The 17,657-nt window shown below is 34.7% G+C and overlaps 3 protein-coding genes and 1 long non-coding RNA gene across 4 annotated transcripts; 2 read left to right on the top strand and 2 right to left on the bottom strand.

The window, feature by feature from the left end:
- Positions 1-1,089: 1,089 nt before the first annotated feature.
- Positions 1,090-3,800, top strand: LOC145568378 (LIM domain-containing protein WLIM1-like). Its single transcript, XM_081627805.1, has 5 exons — positions 1,090-1,388; positions 2,555-2,651; positions 2,741-2,778; positions 3,122-3,211; positions 3,312-3,800. Exons 1-5 carry the CDS (start codon positions 1,251-1,253, stop codon positions 3,606-3,608), a joined length of 660 nt encoding a protein of 219 aa, XP_081483931.1. The 5' UTR covers positions 1,090-1,250; the 3' UTR covers positions 3,609-3,800.
- A 340-nt stretch (positions 3,801-4,140) lies between these two features.
- Positions 4,141-9,729, bottom strand: LOC145568377 (uncharacterized). The gene is made up of 8 exons (XM_081627804.1): positions 9,518-9,729; positions 7,153-7,649; positions 6,526-6,691; positions 6,392-6,442; positions 6,103-6,285; positions 5,856-5,955; positions 5,058-5,695; positions 4,141-4,774 (listed from the first exon to the last, which is right to left on the bottom strand). Exons 2-8 carry the CDS (start codon positions 7,614-7,616, stop codon positions 4,424-4,426), a joined length of 1,953 nt encoding a protein of 650 aa, XP_081483930.1. The 5' UTR covers positions 7,617-7,649; positions 9,518-9,729; the 3' UTR covers positions 4,141-4,423.
- A 1,730-nt stretch (positions 9,730-11,459) lies between these two features.
- LOC145566156 (F-box/kelch-repeat protein At3g23880-like) lies at positions 11,460-12,551 on the top strand. Its single transcript, XM_081625676.1, has one exon. It carries the CDS (start codon positions 11,460-11,462, stop codon positions 12,549-12,551), a length of 1,092 nt encoding a protein of 363 aa, XP_081481802.1.
- Positions 12,552-15,451: 2,900 nt separating this feature from the next.
- On the bottom strand, positions 15,452-17,125 carry LOC145568376 (uncharacterized). The gene is made up of 2 exons (XR_014095819.1): positions 16,909-17,125; positions 15,452-15,749 (listed from the first exon to the last, which is right to left on the bottom strand). It is a non-coding gene; the product is annotated as an uncharacterized LOC145568376 (long non-coding RNA).
- Positions 17,126-17,657: the final 532 nt, after the last annotated feature.

The following is a 17,657-nucleotide window of genomic DNA, read 5'->3' as shown; positions in this document are numbered from 1 at the left end:
TGTAGGGTTCAGAAGTATAGGGGTTTAGGGTTTTATTTTACTTGCGTCATTTGACCTAATAATAGTGTCAATAAAATCACCCAATCCAGCAAATCTATATAATTGGGTTTTATTTTACTTGCGCCATTTGACCTAGTAAAAGGTTTTTTTTTTTATTTTTTTTTTACAAGACCTAGTAAAAGTTATTATAAAATCCTTGTGTCAATGAGACCCTTCAAAGAATAAAAAATACTTTATTAAATTGTTGCTTATTTTTATTCTATTACTAGATTAAATTCAACTTTTTGTCAAATAATAAAAAAGATTAAATTCAACTTGCTCTAATAAATTATTGTTGCTTATTTTATTTGCATATGTCTAGAATAAGAAGTGGATTCTACAAATAATATTATAACATACTAAATTATTAATTAGTTGGTTATTATATTATATATTTATATATTTTTTAGATAAAAAAAAAACAAATAAAGTGACAACAAAAAATTTCAATGACAAAGTGAACAGTATCATAAAATGATTTGCTTTTAGTATAGGTTAATCAATAGATCACGTTAAATACTATTCATAAAAAAAACTCTATTCATATTATTGATGCTATAAAAACACATGTTAGGAGTTAAAAAATAAACCGAGCACAAAGTTTTGGCTCATTATGCATAAGTTATTCATAAAATGCACTTGAAATCTGAAAATTGAGACTAGCTCACCGATTCCTAACCCACCTTTGATCTAAAAATGACCTAAACGTGTACATAGTTCAATTAAAAATTTAAGTGTTAATTTTATAAGCACGGACCCATCATACTGTATACTACTATAGGTATACAAAATACAGTACCCTTAAATTTTGATTGAATCCAACCCGAACCCAACCTGATCAACCGACCATGCACCGATTTGCTAGATAAGTACAAATGTACAATATGCCTATGACTATTATGCGAAATGACAAAAATAACCCCAGGTCAGCAGTGGACACAAAATTAAATTTTGCAGTTTTTGAAAATAAGTTTAGTCTGAGCTGTAACTCCAACATATGCAAACTTTGTCATAATCTCATAAGCACCCAAAGTCATATTTTACATAAAAGCAGAGCAACAAAAAGTCCTCCAACTCAAGAATTTTTAGAGAGAGAAAGAGGTAGAACAAAAGAAAAGCATCAAAGAAAGAAAAGTTTACAAGTTTTCTACTTCAAATTTTCTGGGTTTTTTGTGAAATTTATCACAGAATCAAAGTGTCAGAAAAAAAAAATGGCGAGTTTTGGAGGAACAACTCAGAAGTGCAAAGCCTGTGAAAAGACTGTATATTTGGTTGATCAACTTACAGCTGACAGTAAAGTTTATCATAAAGCTTGTTTCAGATGTCATCACTGCAAGAGCACCCTCAAGGTTTATTTCTTTTTATTATTGGAAACTTAAATTTGCATTCATTTCTATGTTATTTATGTAACCTAAATTATCCTTTCAAATTTGATTGTTTAATGTTTATTGAATGGTTTATTTCATTTCAATTTTTTTTATAGATGAACAACTTGAATCACCCTTTCAAATTCGATTATTAGTTATGTTCAATAGATTAAAAAAAGGTATTGTATAACTCAAAGTTTATTTCTTGAAGATGTTGATCATGTATTCTTTGATTTTGTTTGAACTTGTATTTTATTTTATTTGGTCAAGATTAATTTTTTGATTCGTTTTCATTTTTTTGAGAGTTTTGGGGTAGGTGAACAAATAAGATAATTAGACCATTTTTTTTTTCCTGAATTTAAATTGTTTGGGTTTTACTAAAAAAAGGATCTTTTTGAATTTAAAGACACTTTATTTATATTAACAAGATTGAATTTGATTAGGTTCCAAAGAGAATTGTGGATCAATTATAAGAGATTTCTAGATTGGTGGAGTGTTCAGTTTTTGAAATCCTCTGTAATAATGACAGTTACTTTACTGTTTTTTAATGTAATTTAAGGTTGTTACAGCTAGATTATACTGGATGCTCAATAAAGTATTGGAAGTGGTACTATAGACACTACTAGTTCAATGAAGTACCCTCTCCATTTTTATTTTTTTTTCCAATTAACTGATTGTAATACTACCTCCGGTTCTTATTACTCGCAACAAAGAAATATTTTATGTCTCACAAATAATACCCCTTTGTTGCGAATAATAATAAGCGGAGTTAGTACAAAAATTGGTTTTTATGATGGTCTTAACTAAGCGCGGACTTGTAAAATAGAGCTGATCATGGACGGGTAGGTGGCTTAATAAGTCAGCCTGTTGCTTTGGGATGGGGCTGGAAAGGTGCACCCAAGCCCGGTATAATCAGACCAGGCTGAAACATACTTGATCAGCTTTACTCTAATAAGTCTGAGACAGTAGCATATTTCAAAAAACTTGAGGTTAACATTGACAATGCCATTAAACTTTACACTGCCAAGTTTGATATGATTGAGCTTATCTGTTTCATATTATTTCGTACAAACTTCTTTTCATTAGTTTGGATTATATTTTGTCTGATTAATTCTGCAATTTAATTTGCTATTGTTTTCCTTTTGCAGCTTCACAATTATAGCTCCTTTGAAGGGGTGTTATATTGCAAGCCTCACTTTGATCAGCTTTTTAAGATGACTGGTAGTTTGGACAAAAGTTTTGAAGGTGAATCTTTTCTTCCCTCTTTATGGTTTCTCATATGCATCGCGATACCTACACTTTAGTAACGCTTTTGTTGCTTTTATTCCTTGCAGCTGCTCCAAGAGCTGTAAGAGAGAGATCTTCTGAACAGGTAAGATGGTTAAACTTAAAGTGGCTTATTTCTTGATGTTTCCTTTCCTCTTTATTAATTTTTTCGAAAGAAGAAGTCAGTTTTTCTAATTAGTTAGGGAACTAACTAGAGATAACCATCTTGAAAACCTTTAGTAAGCAACAAACTGTTGCTAAACAAGTTAGGCTACTATCATCATTTGACCACCTGTTATTCAACAAACTGTTATGCAATTAGCCGGACTCTATGGGAAGGCCTTCTGCCTCTAATCTTAGAAAAGGTTTAAAAGGAGGAAAAAAATTGTAGCAGAAGTAAGTTTATAGTCTTTATCCAATTATACTGTCTAAATTGATGATCTGAGCAGGTTCAAACCAGTAGCAAAGTCTCTAGCATGTTTGGTGGTACTCAAGAGAAGTGTGTCTCTTGCCAGAAAACAGTTTATCCAATCGAAAAGGTGGGACTTGAATAAAATTAATGTAATTTCTACATTTCATATCATATCTAAAGCTTTTTGAGCATTGAATGGTAATTGGTATATATATTTCGGCTTTCAGGTGGCAGTTGATGGCAGTTCTTATCACAAGGGATGCTTCAGATGCTGTCATGGAGGATGTGTTATCAGCCCTTCAAATTATGTAGCCCATGAGCATCGTCTGTACTGTCGACACCATCACTCCCAGCTGTTCAAACAAAAGGGTAACTTCAGTCAATTGGCAACTCAACATCATGCTAATGGAATTTCTGATGGGGTTACAAATGGAGTTTCTAATGGGATTACAAGTGAAGTTACTAATGGTGTTGCTAACGGAGTAGCTGAAGGGGTGACTGAGAACACAGTGGCCTCGGCCTGAAAAAGCCTTATATGCTTATCTTTATAATGTAATCTTTGCTTCAGAAGATACTACTTCTGTAATTCCAGAGTGAAATGCAGCTTGCTGAGTTATGACTAATGAGTATAGTACTGAGAGAATTTTCCCACGCGTGTTTTATACATATTTCAAGCATAAAGAATTTATACTAGTGTTGTATTTCTTGCCTTTGAATTCTTCTCTTCTCGAGTGAATTTTGTAGCATCAGCACTTGATTGGCATTGCCAGGTTGTTTATGAACTGTTTGTTTATCAGCTTATTGAACTTGTCAGACAAGTCATGAAATCTAGGAATTGTATGTAGTATGAAATCTAGGAATTGTATGAAATCTAGGAATTGTTTGTTTATGAACTGTTTGTTTATCAGCTTATTGAACTTGTCAGACAAGTCATGAAATCTAGGAATTGTATGTAGTATACAATTTGTTATAGGATTCAAAATAATTATACAGTCTCCCTCCATTCATGAATAGGCCATGTTTGATCCGTATATTTTGTACTTCATATATACGTAATTCAATAAAATACATATATTTTCTACTTGGGATAAATACGTAATTCAATAAAATTTCACCGTGATCATCTCTATTAATTATAAAACAGACGTAACAAATGAAAGCAACAATGATTATAAGTAGATTATAACTGCACGTCAATAGCCAACACAAAATCATCAATTGGCTAAGAGACAGTTGCTACATAGAATAAGAGAAATAATGTTTTGTCGTGCAAAATTATATGAACAAAAGTATTACAGGCTTACAGAGAATATGTATTCTTCCTTTTGAGTTAGAAGACTTAGAACCCAGCCCAGCCAGCTGGTTGAGAAGCTGTATTCTTGCTTGCTAACTTATTTGAATCCCCAAAACGTAGGGAAGTACTACCTTCGCCAGATCTAGAGATCCTAGAGCTAGCAGCAGGAACTGCAGTGAAGCTTTCATTTTCAAATCCCCATCCATCTTGGGTTGATCCAGTTGAAGCACCTTGCTTGCTAGAGTGACCATTCCTGGTCCTAACAGATTTAGATGAATCAGCTTGAGATGTCGGTGAAGGGGCAAATGCTTGCCATGATTTCAATTCTGGGGTTGTGGAATTTTTGTCAAGCAAACCTTGTTGGAGCTCCAACACTGTGCCTTCGTTTTTTGCTCTCTGACATGATCAAAGTAAACTATGTTAAAACCAAAAAAATTGAACCTTTACTACAACTAATTATACGAAAGATCTCCATGAAGGAAAGATGTGATGTTTCATAACAAGATGTGTAGCTTTTATAGTTTTTAAGCGACTCATAGTATGTCGAAAGTTTAGGTTTTCTGGAAGACAAATTGATACTTTAAGGTTATTACCAATAAAGATCCGCACTGTTATGGAGTTCTTTTTGTGTATGTTAAAGAAGAGGGGGGGGGGGGGGGGGGGGGGGGGGGATTGATACCTGAGAAGTAGCGGCTTTACTGCTGGAGGATGGTTGATTCCTTGTAGACTCCATTTTAGGTGAAGGAGTTCTGGAAGCCAACGCTTGCTTCAGCTCCTGTAGTTCTTGTCTCTGTGATCGACAAATTGCAGTAAGCTTCTCATACTTTGAAGTAATTTCTGCCTTCTCTGCATTAGCTTGCTTCAATTGCTCCTGTAGTCTATCTATCTCAGCTTCCAAGGAATTATCCTTCTTTGATTTCATGTCATTGCCAGTAGGACTGAGTTTAGATGTGTCAAAATCAGCAACAAAGCTGTTGAAAGCCTCATTCTCAAAAGTTGAGGCACTACTAGACTTCATTGGATTAGCCTGACTATTTTCCCTCCCAGAAGGACTGGCTTTACCATGCAAATTATATTTCTCTGACCGGCTCCTATCTTCTTTCTGGGACGGCTTTTCATCATCAAATTTCGGTGCACCTCTTTCCTCTGGAACAAGAGCATCCTTAGCATGCTCTGTGGACCAAAAAGCACCGCCTACAAGCCCACCCCTAGTAGTGTTTGAAGTCGACAAATTAGTTGCTTCACTTGATGATGGTACAGGTGGCGGGATTCTCCGAGGCACTGGATTTGGAGTCCTCGACATTATCTTGGAGATACCTAGTGCAACCGAAAGGGTTGTCACAAATTTAAAACTTCAATGAATTATGTTCAAATTTTAAAATATGAGCTGACGTAAAACCCTATAATCTCAAAACGATAAACTTTAACATATTAGTTAACACCAATCTTTTAACACATCTACGTGACAGCTGAATACCTTCAGTTATGTCAGAAGCTGTTTCACGCATATGAGGCGGCCGATCAGGTAATGACTTCTGTGATCCGACAGGCAATTGCTCATTGACACGAAACCAGACCTATAACCATGAGCACCACAATCAGAAAAGCCCCTTAACACCACTGACAATAGTGCTAACTATTAAGAAAACAGTACCTATATCATCAATACTGATGATCTAAACTAACCTAAGTTCATGGAGATGCCAATCAAGCTAAGTGCTTGCCTGTGTGATATCTGGTCTGGACTCTGGGGAAGAGTTGAGCATGTCTCGAATTAAATCAGTGATAGGCGCACTGTATTTTGGTAAATCAGGGATACGGTAATTTCCATTCAGAACCTGAAGCTTTGACTCGCCATCAAATGCTGATTTGAAATAGCAAATACGGTAAAGCAAACAGCCAAGAGCCTAGCAAAAGCAAGGAGATATATATTAGATGCTAACTCATAAATTGCACAAGCTTGTGATGATACAGTTTCATGCTTATAGACAAACATGTGGAAAATAAACTTACCCAAATGTCCACTTTCTCGCTAATGAGATCTCTTCTGTAAAGATCCCACATCTTCCAGACAAGAAAACATGAAAATGTCAAGTTCAGATTTTGACTTATAATGCAAAGTATAAATGCATGAAAGTACTTTCAACCTCAGGCGCTCTATAAGCAGGGGTTGTGTGCTTCCTTATGTTGTCTTCTTCAATGCCCATTTCTTCAGGTTTTTCAAAGCGCTTGTGATTGGTAGAGATGCTACCAAAGTCACACAATTTCCATAGCCCATCTGAGCCCAGCAAAAGATTCTCTGCCTTCAAGTCACTGAATTACATAATGAAGGAAAAGGAAACAGTTAGCAGTGGGCAGTGGGCAGTTGGACACTAAAGTGTAAAAAATGACAAAAATAAAATCTACCCAACTGCCATTCTAATTTTCAGACACTAGAAAAGAAACTATTCACGCATTACCAACCTTGGGTGTGAAAAGAAGTAAAGAAAACTTAAAGACAATAAATTATTTATATTCACAGAAAAAAATTAAATTGATAAGTTTTATGAGAAGACATGTAAGCATATCACAATATTCATTTTAAGTGCCACAAATAGCCATGCGATGCGGAAGGGTTTCAGATTTGAGTCTTAGGTGCCACACAAGAGTCTATGAGCCAGGCTAGCTACCAGGAACAGCAGAGTTTGTTGCTAGAATACAGGAATGACTTTAATTAATGAATCAAACAATAACCTGGCATAAGTACATAACCAATCATATACACTGCTTATTACCGGTGGGCAATTGGTGGAGAATGGCAGTGCATTGCAAAGACTGCATTACAAACATCCCTGAAAATTGCCATGATTTGTTTCTCTTCAAAGTAACCAGTTCCCCTACTCTCCAAGACATTCACCAGAGATTTCTCACAACATTCCATCACAAGAAGTGCTTCTTTCGTCCTACCCATGTCCAATATAGTATGAGAATAAAGAGTAACTACATTAGGATGTCCTTTGAGAGATTTCATCACTTTAATCTCCTTCATTACTAGGTCCATTGATTCCTGATCATTGCATATGATATGCTTTAGAGCATACTGCTTTGATGCATTCGATGCATCCTTAGCCAAGTAAACACAAGAGAATCCTCCCTCAGCAATGACATTCTTGACATGAACTTTAATGTCACCGACATCAAAAAAGCGGCCCTCAAGTCCTGTTGGTTCTTTCTGTGCAAATGGCTTAAACTTCCACATGGTTGGTGCTCAATACAAGTGAAATAAAGCACACTGCAGGCATACACAAAAGTTAATTGTGAGCATTAACCATCCAATAATGCTGTAAACTTCTTCATCTTAGGAAAATTTACAGACTACATATGAATACATCACAAGCAATTAATTGCTGCACTCTTGAATATGTTCAACTGGATTGCATTTACAGACTGCATTGCAATACACAAAAGTTGATTGCAAAGTCTTTGCTGCACTCTTGATTCGACAGTACAGACTTTATTGCATTAACTCTTGTGATTGCATTTACAGACTGCTGCCGAATCAAGAGGGCAGCAATGCAGTCTATGCAATGCACAAATTATGTTCAACTGGATTGCATTTACAGACTGCATTCTGCTGCCGAAATGTTATAGAAATTATGTTCACCTCTCGTAGGAGCCTAAATGACTCAATCACAGACTGCTTATTGATAAGCCATTTCCCAAGGCCAACTGGCCAAGATACTATATCTTCCTGGCATTCTTTACTACACAAGATGTTAATATGTTAGGTAAGTAAATGATATATTTACAGATTTTTCTGATATTGTTTGAATTAATTTATAACTTGGTACTTTTTTTCTAATAGAGGAAAATAGCTAGAGGACGAGGTGTCCTTGTAAAGGTTCACAAAATTTAATTATACATTAGCCCAGTTCCTTTGTATCTCCACAATGGAATAATTTGTGAAAGCCCCACCTGCATTTGCCCATAAAGATGCTAACAAAGAAACTTCATTCCATAATCTAACACAGGAAGCAGCACCTCCATTAAAATTGTGTGCATCCCGTTTTAACCAATTGGTCCACGTGAAAGCTATTATAACATTTCACCACAATATCTTCCTCTCTTTCCCCTCCCTTCTAAACCCCACAAATCGAATTGCAGCCAATATCCAATATGATGATTTCAGCTGTATGACGATGGTTATCCTAGTACCTGTTTCCCCTCACCGTGGAGGATTTGTGGAATGGTGGACCTAATAAGCCTTTCCTCATTCCTTTTCCTCACACTCTTATCCATCTAGTTACATACAGACAGGATGACTCCAAACCAACCTAACATTGACTCGCCTTTTCTTTTCTCTTTTTTCCTTAAACCAATAACCCAACCAAAACACCCATTTCCATTAATTAAGTGCTACAAGTCCTATGAAATGCATGTATTCATTACAACAACATACAACAATAGCACTTCCCTTCCTATAGCTTAAACTACTTGGTTAAAAAGCATAATTCATTTCTTAAGAGTAAAACCCCAATTTCCATCATGATTTGGTCTACTATCCTCCCAACACATATTAGTCGCTTGTTTAGACCGTGATGACTGAAGAGACAGAGTTTTGCGCGTAATTTTGCCAAGAAAACTTTCTGCATTATTCCATCTCCAAACAAGTCCATCAAGATAGGGCAATGCAGTTTCCATCTTCAAATAATTCTCCCAATACCACATCCAAAATGTTCATGAACGGTAATCTAAAAACACAAATTTGCAAGTATGCTTACCCTAACAATGGAATACTGACATACAAGTTCTTCCTAACAAAATTACACATATGTAATACAAAATGCTATTACTTATCATTTATTACCGCCTACCAAATGGACCATCGGGATACAAAACCCGATTACGAATTCAGCGAGTAAGTTCAATCCACATCAAACTTAATTTCAATATCCAAAAGATCTAACACAAATAAGAGTAAAATCAAATGCAATTACATTCTAGCTTACTAAATATTTGATCAGATAGTTTACATTTACATATTGAAACTAACACCAAACAAAAATTATGAGCTAAAGAACACTATAAATTATGGAATTGAAGAATAAAGATAAGCTAAGAAATTAATCAAATGAAAAAAAGACAAAGATCAAATCTAACCTTTTGCAGTAAAAATCGAAGTATGTAAACTGCGAATTTGGTGAAGTAAGAAATTGATCGGAATTAGTAGAAGTTGATCGGTAGATTGGCGGAAAGCAAAGCAATGGAGGAGAGAGAAAGAGTGATCAGAAAGGTGGAGAGAGAAAGAGATTTTAGATCTGAATTAGGTTATCTCCGCGTTTTCGGTAATCATTTCGAGCAGGTCCCGGTTAATCTCCTAGATGATTCCAAGTTAAAAAGAAGGGTATTTTATGTAAAAAATAATTATGTAAAATAAAATAGTAGATATAATAATTTGTAATACACTTATTTTATAACTAAAAAAAGTGTGTAATATTAATAATAACTAGCTTTTGGACCCGTTCTACGCACGGGTTATGCTTAAGTTATAAATTTATTTGAAACTTTACAAATTATCTTGTCACCAAAAAAAAAACCTTTACAAATTATTTGAATGAATTTATTTTATCGTCTTTTGACATATTATAATATTTTATGAATTAGTGGTAATAAACTAATAGTTGTAGAAAAAATGGCTTAAAATCGTAAAATCATATCTCTATCGCATGATATATTAATCAACAATTTGTATAAAAAACTACTTTGTAAATACCAAACACTTATTATAATTTTATAATTTTTACATCAAGTGTGAAGGCATGATATTCTTCTTTAGTCTTTGCCAATATATGTCTCTTATATTGCGTTTAATATCTTCAAAACTAAAGCCCCATGACACGCAAATAATGTCATCCTATGGAATTTCCATAGTATTCTTGCCACCTCAATATTTCCCTTTTCAATCATCATCCTCATTGTTGTAGAAATTTCACATAGAATTTTGAGAGATAAACTAATTTTTTAGTTTTTGAAACTTAATGAGTGTGAAAAAATCTTTATTGAAAATTTGTATTTATATAAGAAGAGGGGGAAGATTAGGGGTCAAATTAAAGAAATGGATTATGAATGTGAATAAATTGAATTGATAGATGGAATAATGAGAAGAGGAGAAGGTTTAGGAAATTTTATTTGTTATTGAATTAAAATAAAGATTACAAAATATAAAAGTTATTGAGAAATAAAGGGGGAGATGAAGAGAGAATTTCTTTGAAAACATAAGGAGGGAGAATGAATAAAGAAAGGTGAGAAAGAATGATGACATGTGTCAATTTTGGTTTGTGTTTTTAAATACTAAGTATAGATATAGATTTTAGTTGTTGCAATTTATACGTAGTATTAAATATGTTGGATTGTGTATTGGGAGGTGGGTCTTAGGTGGGGATTAAGTGGGGATGAATACCCAAGTGGGGGGTGGGGCGGGGACGGTTTTGGAATTATACCCGTCGGGGCGGGGATGAAGATGAATTTTGGACCCGCCGCGGGATGGGGATGAATATATTAGGTGGGGATGGGAAGACCAACATCCGCCCCGACCCGCGCCCATTGACATCCTTTTTAAAAACCTTAATTAAAAAAAAAAAAAATATTCCCCCCCCCTCCAACCCCTTATTCACCACCCCTTCACCGTTAAGCTCTTTACTAACCACCTTTTAAATCAATTAGGTTACGTTTTATTTTTTTACTGTATTATTATTATTATTATTTAAACAAGGTTACGTTTTATTTATGGAAAATTCATGTGAAAGTTTTTTTTTTTTTTTTTTTTTTTTTTTTTTTTTTTTTTTTTTTCCTTTTCCTTGTACGCAAAAGATTGTTTTTTTTTTAAAAAAAAAAATCTTTAAAAAAAAAAAAAAAAATCTTGACAATTTTTCTTATAAAATAACCAATCCCTTATTAAATTTTCCCACAGAAGCACAACCGTTCATTACCAAAGTACAAACTACAATCCCTAAGTCTTCAACAAAAAACCAAACCTTCGGCCGTTTCCCTTCCTCTACAATTGTACTTTGAAAAAACCAAACCAAACCAAACAAAAAAAAGGATGGATTTTGCAGAAAACAAGCATCTACCGGTGGAGTTATGGACAGAAATCTTAGCGAGGCTGCCGGTGAAGACCCTTCTACGATTCAGGCGTGTTTGCAAAACATGGTGTTCTTTAATTGATTCCTCTGATTTCATGTCTATGCATCTTCAATTATACAAAAACAATCGCGACAAAACTCTTGTATTACTCCAAGAGGATCGTGTATCACGTGAAGAGGATCTCGGCTATGGCTATGAAATAGATTTAGGATGCAATTTCCGTCTACTTAATAATTACACTTTTGATATGTATGATGATAATCTGCATTCAACTAATCAACTTTACCAGTATGCTGGAGATTGTCTAGGCTTGATGTTAGTGTGGCAGGTACATGGTTATGTTTACGTATTGTGGAACCCTTCCACTAGAAATTCAATGATACTTCCTTCGAATCCTTGGAATAACCGTCTTCCTGAATGGATAGACGGTAAATATCTTGTGGGATTTGCCCCTTCTAGTAATGATTATAAGGTGGTTGAATTCGACGATAATTTTAAGGATCTTGTTTTTATTTATTCCGTCAATGATCACCTTTGGAAGCGTAAGAACACCAATTTCCCAGTTGATTTTGAGTTTTTGATTCATCGGACAGTCTATGTTTACTTTGAAGGGGCTACGTATTGGATTGGAGGTGACCTTGACGAACCTTGGACTCAGACTCGTGTTGTTTACTTTAATTTTGAAGTTGAGGAATTTGGGTTCGTGGAATTGCCTGATGCAGGGAAAGATAAGATTGCCAGAATAATGTTCATCCTTGGAGATTCAATAGCTGTGATGAGCATATGTTCTGAAAGCACCCGAATATGGGTTATGGAGAAAGACCGTGATCAAAAGGAGTCTTGGAGGTTATGGTTTTCAGGAGGTGCTTATTTAGATGCTAATGAGGTTCTTGAGTCTGATTGGTGGCCATACGTTAATTTAGAGGTTCTGTATGACGAGAAGAGTGGTACACTATTGTTTGGATTCTCAGATATGATTTATTCTTATGACTTCAAAAATCAGCAATTACAACCGATTACAAACTATGAGGGATATTCCAAACTGCTTTAATTATGTCGAGAGCTTGGTGCTTCACAAAGGATCCCAAGGCCAGACTTTGATTCCCCTCCCTTAGCTTGTAACCGAGAATTTATTAGTGATTAATGTTAGTGATTAATAAGAAAAGCGGCTCTTTTTGTTGTTTAGGTGCTCCCTCTGGTTAAGGCTTGCTCTATGGCCAGTTAAATCTTACAAGTTACAATCATGTAATTTGTAAGATTAGCGAAAATGCTCCCTCTGGTTAAATCTTACAAGTTACAATCATGTTAATCTATCCAAGTAAAAATGATTAGCGAAAATGCGGAGATAACTCTGCTTAATTCAGGTCTAAAATCTCTTTCTCTCTTCTCCTTCCTATCAACTCTGATCACTTTTGGTTTTCAACAATCTACTAATTCCGATCAATTTCACATTCTACCTGAAAATCTTCCTGAAATTCGCAGTTTACAAACTTCGATTGTATTGAGCATCAACCATGTGGAAGTTTAAGCACTTTGCTCAGAAAGAACCAACAGGACTTGAGGGCCGCTTTTATGATATTGATGACATTAAAGTTCAAATCAAGAATGTCACTGCTGAGGGAGGATTCTCTTGTATTTACTTGGCTAAGGATCCGACAAATGCATCAAGGCAGTGTGCTCTAAAGCATATTATATGCAATGACCAGGAATCAATGGACCTAGTAATGAAGGAGATTAAAGTGATGAAATTTCTCAAAGGACATCCCAATGTAGTTACTCTTTATTGGACTTGGGTAGGACAAAAGAAGCCCTTCTTGTGATGGAATGTTGTGAGAAATCTCTGGTAAATGTCTTGGAGAGTAGGGGAACTGGTTACTTTGAAGAGAAACAAATCGTGGCAATTTTCAGGGATGTTTGTAATGCAGTCTTTGCAATGCACTGCCATTCTCCACCAATTGCCCACCGGTAGTAAGCATGCTTTCAACATTGTACATGATTTGTTATTTTTTTTATGTCAGTTTATTGTTTGATTCATTAATAAAAGTCCTATTCTTCATTCTTGTATTCTCTATATGTTAGAAAAGGCAAGGTTTTACTAGCAACAAACTCTACTGTTTTTGGTAGCTATCCTGGCTCATAAACTCTTGAGTGGCACCTAAGACTCGAGTCTGAAACTCTTCCACATGACATGGCTATTTGTGGCTCTTTTTAATGAATAATGGGAATATGGGATATGCTCACATGTCTTCCCATAAAACTTGTATAAATTTAAATTTCTTTGTGACTATAAATAATTTATTGTCTTAAAGTCCTCTTCACTTCTTTCACACCCAGGATTGGTTATGTGGGAATTGTTTCTATTCTAGTGTCTGAAATGCAGAATGGTAGTTGGCTATATTTTATTTTTATATCATTTTATTCACTTTATGTGCCCACTGCTAACTGTTTAATCTTCCTTCATTATGTATTTCAGTGACTTGAAAGCAGATAATCTTTTGCTGGGCACGATGGGCTATGGAAATTGTGTGACTTTGGAAGCACCTCTACCAATCACAAGCGATTTGAAAAACCTGAAGGAATGGGCATTGAAGAAGACAACATCAGGAAGCACACAACCCCTGCTTAAGTAGAGTGCCTAATAAAGAAATACATATAAAGAAATACCAACTAATTGTATTTGGTTAGTATTGTATAACCTGTATGTTCAGTTGCACCAAAAGCCTGGCGAAGCAGCAAGGTATCTAGATACAAGTACGCATACCCATGCAGAGGACCAAAAGAACGTTTCCAAGTAAGAGATTTCTCGGTAAATTCCCGAGCATTTGCAGAGCTGAATTTTATAACATCCAAACTCTCATTTCGAATAGAGACCGCATAGAATATCCCATTGTCATAAATAACCTTTGACATTCTGTTTGTCTTAAAAAACATGAAGGCTTTGTCCAAATATTTAGCATTCATCCTTCGGATCCATTTACCAACTTCCTTATCATATACCCTGCACCATCCCACAGAAAACGGTCTTGTTTGGTAGGTTTTACTTGGGATCCTCATTATGTGTTTGATAAAGACGCTGGCCTAGTTACTCTCAATTCTTCTTGTCAATACACTGTATTCTATAGTTCAACCAAGAGGAACTTCTTCAAATGGCAAATGTTATCTTCTGAAACGAGAGTTTGGAGGAAAGTAATCTTTTCATCACCAATACAAGTTGGTTTTGGGTTCAAAAATTTTATGTACAAAGGGGTGTTGCATTTTTATACTAGTGTAAACATTGTTGGATTTGATGCTAAAAAGATGGATGAGAATGGTGTCATCAACGGCCACTTAATTCGAATACCTCCATATCATGCTTCCGATACTGATTATAGGCAGATCAGTGTGCATTAAAGTTTTTGGAGGACAAATACTTGTTGCAAAGTGCTATTTAGCTGATCCTTGTATTGAACTACAACCCACTGTTTTATATGGTATAAAGGTTTGGGAGCTTAAGAATTACAATAGTGGTGAATGGTCTTTGAAGCATACCATTTATCTAAGCGATTTGGTTTCTGAAGACTCTGCCTTAACATTACATATTAATCGGGGATGTTCGGACACAATGGTTGTATGTTTCCACCCAAATGATGCCAATATCGTGTTGTTATGGCTAGCTCAAGGAGTTGTTGAATGTAACTTGCTGCGGAGAACACTAGAACCAATTTGTAACGTTGAAAGCAGTCAGAAAATTTATGGTCTTGATATCCCGGTGTGCCATCACCACTTCCCAAACCTACTTAATTTTGATAGCTATTGTAGTTCGCCCCATTAGGAGTTGTATTACAACTATTTTGGCATTCATATTGTTTCCCCTTAAGTCATAAAGTTCCATCAATTTAATTACTTTAGTTTATCTTTGATTTGTAATTATCAAAATACATTCAAAGAAATAAAGAGAACTACTCATATCTAGAAAACAATCAGCAACCGAGTTTGAATTCCAACTTAATTCATACAACGGAGAAAACTCAAATGTAATTTGTTTATCAAATCATAGTAAAATCAATATAAAGAAATTGAAAGCAGTCTTTCTAGAAACAGATTTATTTAGAAGTTTTAGCTACGATCAGGATCTGCGAAAAAGCTGTTGATCGAAGGCATGATCTCTGAAGACTTGTTACGAATGTATTTCCTCAGTAAATGCTCAGCATCTTTCTCACCCTCTGAGAAATTCTCTAATACTCCAGCAGTTCTGTTCTCCTTGGTAACCCTATTTTAACCAAAACGATATCAGTAATCATACAGATACACATGCGCACGCGTATACACATACAAACACACGAATATAATTGTCCATACACTTAGAGTTGAAATATCCAATACACAAAAGAAGTACGTTACTAACAAAACTCTGAGGTATACAACAAATCAACAAAACATTAAGTTACGTGTCACATAACAAGAAAAAAAAAATATTAGTATCCTTCTCAGCTGCAGGAAAGAATTGAAACCAAAATCAATTTCTTATGGTTAAACAAATGAGGAACTGAGCAGATGATACAATATGAGCAGATAGTTCAGATCCCAATAGCTTAAAAAAAAAAAAAAATACATCTAAACTTTTTATAACCATAATTATGTATACCTGTATGTTCAGTTGCACCAAAAGCCTGGCGAAGCAGCAAGGTATCCAGATACAAGTACGCATATCCATGCAGAGGACCAAAAGAACGTTTCCAACCAAGAGATTTCTCGGTAAATTCCCGAGCATCAGAGCTGAATTTTATAATATCCAAGCTTTCATTTCGAATAGAGACCCCATAGAATATCTCATTGTCATAAATAACCTTTGACATTCTGTTTGTCTTAAAAAACATTAAGACTTTGTTCAAATATTTAGCATTCATCCTTCGGATCCATTTACCAACCTCCTGATTATATACCCTGATCCACCATCCCTTATTTGATACACCAAAGATTGCAACAGAATCATCAAAAATAAACAATTAAGGATTTCGTATCTGTCAAGTTGGGTAAAACAACCACCCTAAATTCCTCTTTATGGAAATCAAAGAGTAGAACTCTCTAATATCCTCCAATGAAACAAATAATAAGGATCATCAGCAAAGGTTTCTTTTTCAAAGGTGTTGAAATGTAATGGTAACTCAGGAAGAATTACATTTCTTCTCAATCTGGGATTAAACAGAAAAAGGCTATTATTATCTCTAATCAGTAAAATACCACCTGAGATCCCAAAAAATTTAAATTCTCCTCTCAACTTAACCACTTCATCAAGAGTGTTCTAGTTAAGAATAATAACATCGTTATTATTAATTGCAACAATGTATTTGAACCCACAAAATCGTATAGCATATTGCTTCAAAAAATGTTCAGAATCAATTATTGACTTTAAATTCTGGGACACGCACCTTAATCGCATAATTTGATCAACTGGGAGTTCGAGCAGAATTTTCAGCATTAAGTCGTCACATAGTACCTCCAACGAAGAATTAGACTCAATTTCATCAGGGTTAGAACAAGAATTGGAATTTCCCTCCATTTTAGATAGAGGGTTTGAATAAAAAGTGCAATTTGAAGGGAAACTATGAACCCTAATTTCTGGGAATTGGGGGATTTTGGGATTATTGTTCGAGAATGTAAAAGAAAGAATTTGAAATGCTATTTATGTATTTTTTTCACCAAAAAAAAAAAGGAAAGAATTTGAAAGCCGATAATGGGTCGGGCTAGCCACGACTTTTAGAAGCCCATACACTCTTATTGGACCTGCCCTTCTCAGAAGATTAAATTAAAAAAGTGGTTTTTGTCCCATGCCTAACAGGTTGAACATTTACGCATGAAACCTAATAATAGTAACACATTCCAAACAAAAGTATGTGAAATCTAAGGATTTAAAATTGAACATTTACGCATGAATAATAATTACGAATTCAGAAATGAACACACTATAAAGATATAAATTTTTTTCAATATATGAGAATGAAAATGTATAAATATAAAGGAACATGTATTATATTCAAAATGAATATTTAAATCACTTTCATCAAACAAAATATGACAATTAAATCATACACAAAAACAAATTTGAACAAATTGCTTGATAATGAACATATTTAATATGAGAATGAACAAATATTAACATCTAAATGAACATCTTTCA

The sequence above is a fragment of the Chenopodium album genome, chromosome 11 (assembly GCF_948465745.1).
Source record: "Chenopodium album chromosome 11, dcCheAlbu1.1, whole genome shotgun sequence".
Classification (NCBI taxonomy): domain Eukaryota; kingdom Viridiplantae; phylum Streptophyta; class Magnoliopsida; order Caryophyllales; family Amaranthaceae; genus Chenopodium; species Chenopodium album.
The sequence above is the reverse complement of the archived record's forward strand: the minus strand, read 5'-3'. Positions and strand labels throughout refer to the sequence as shown.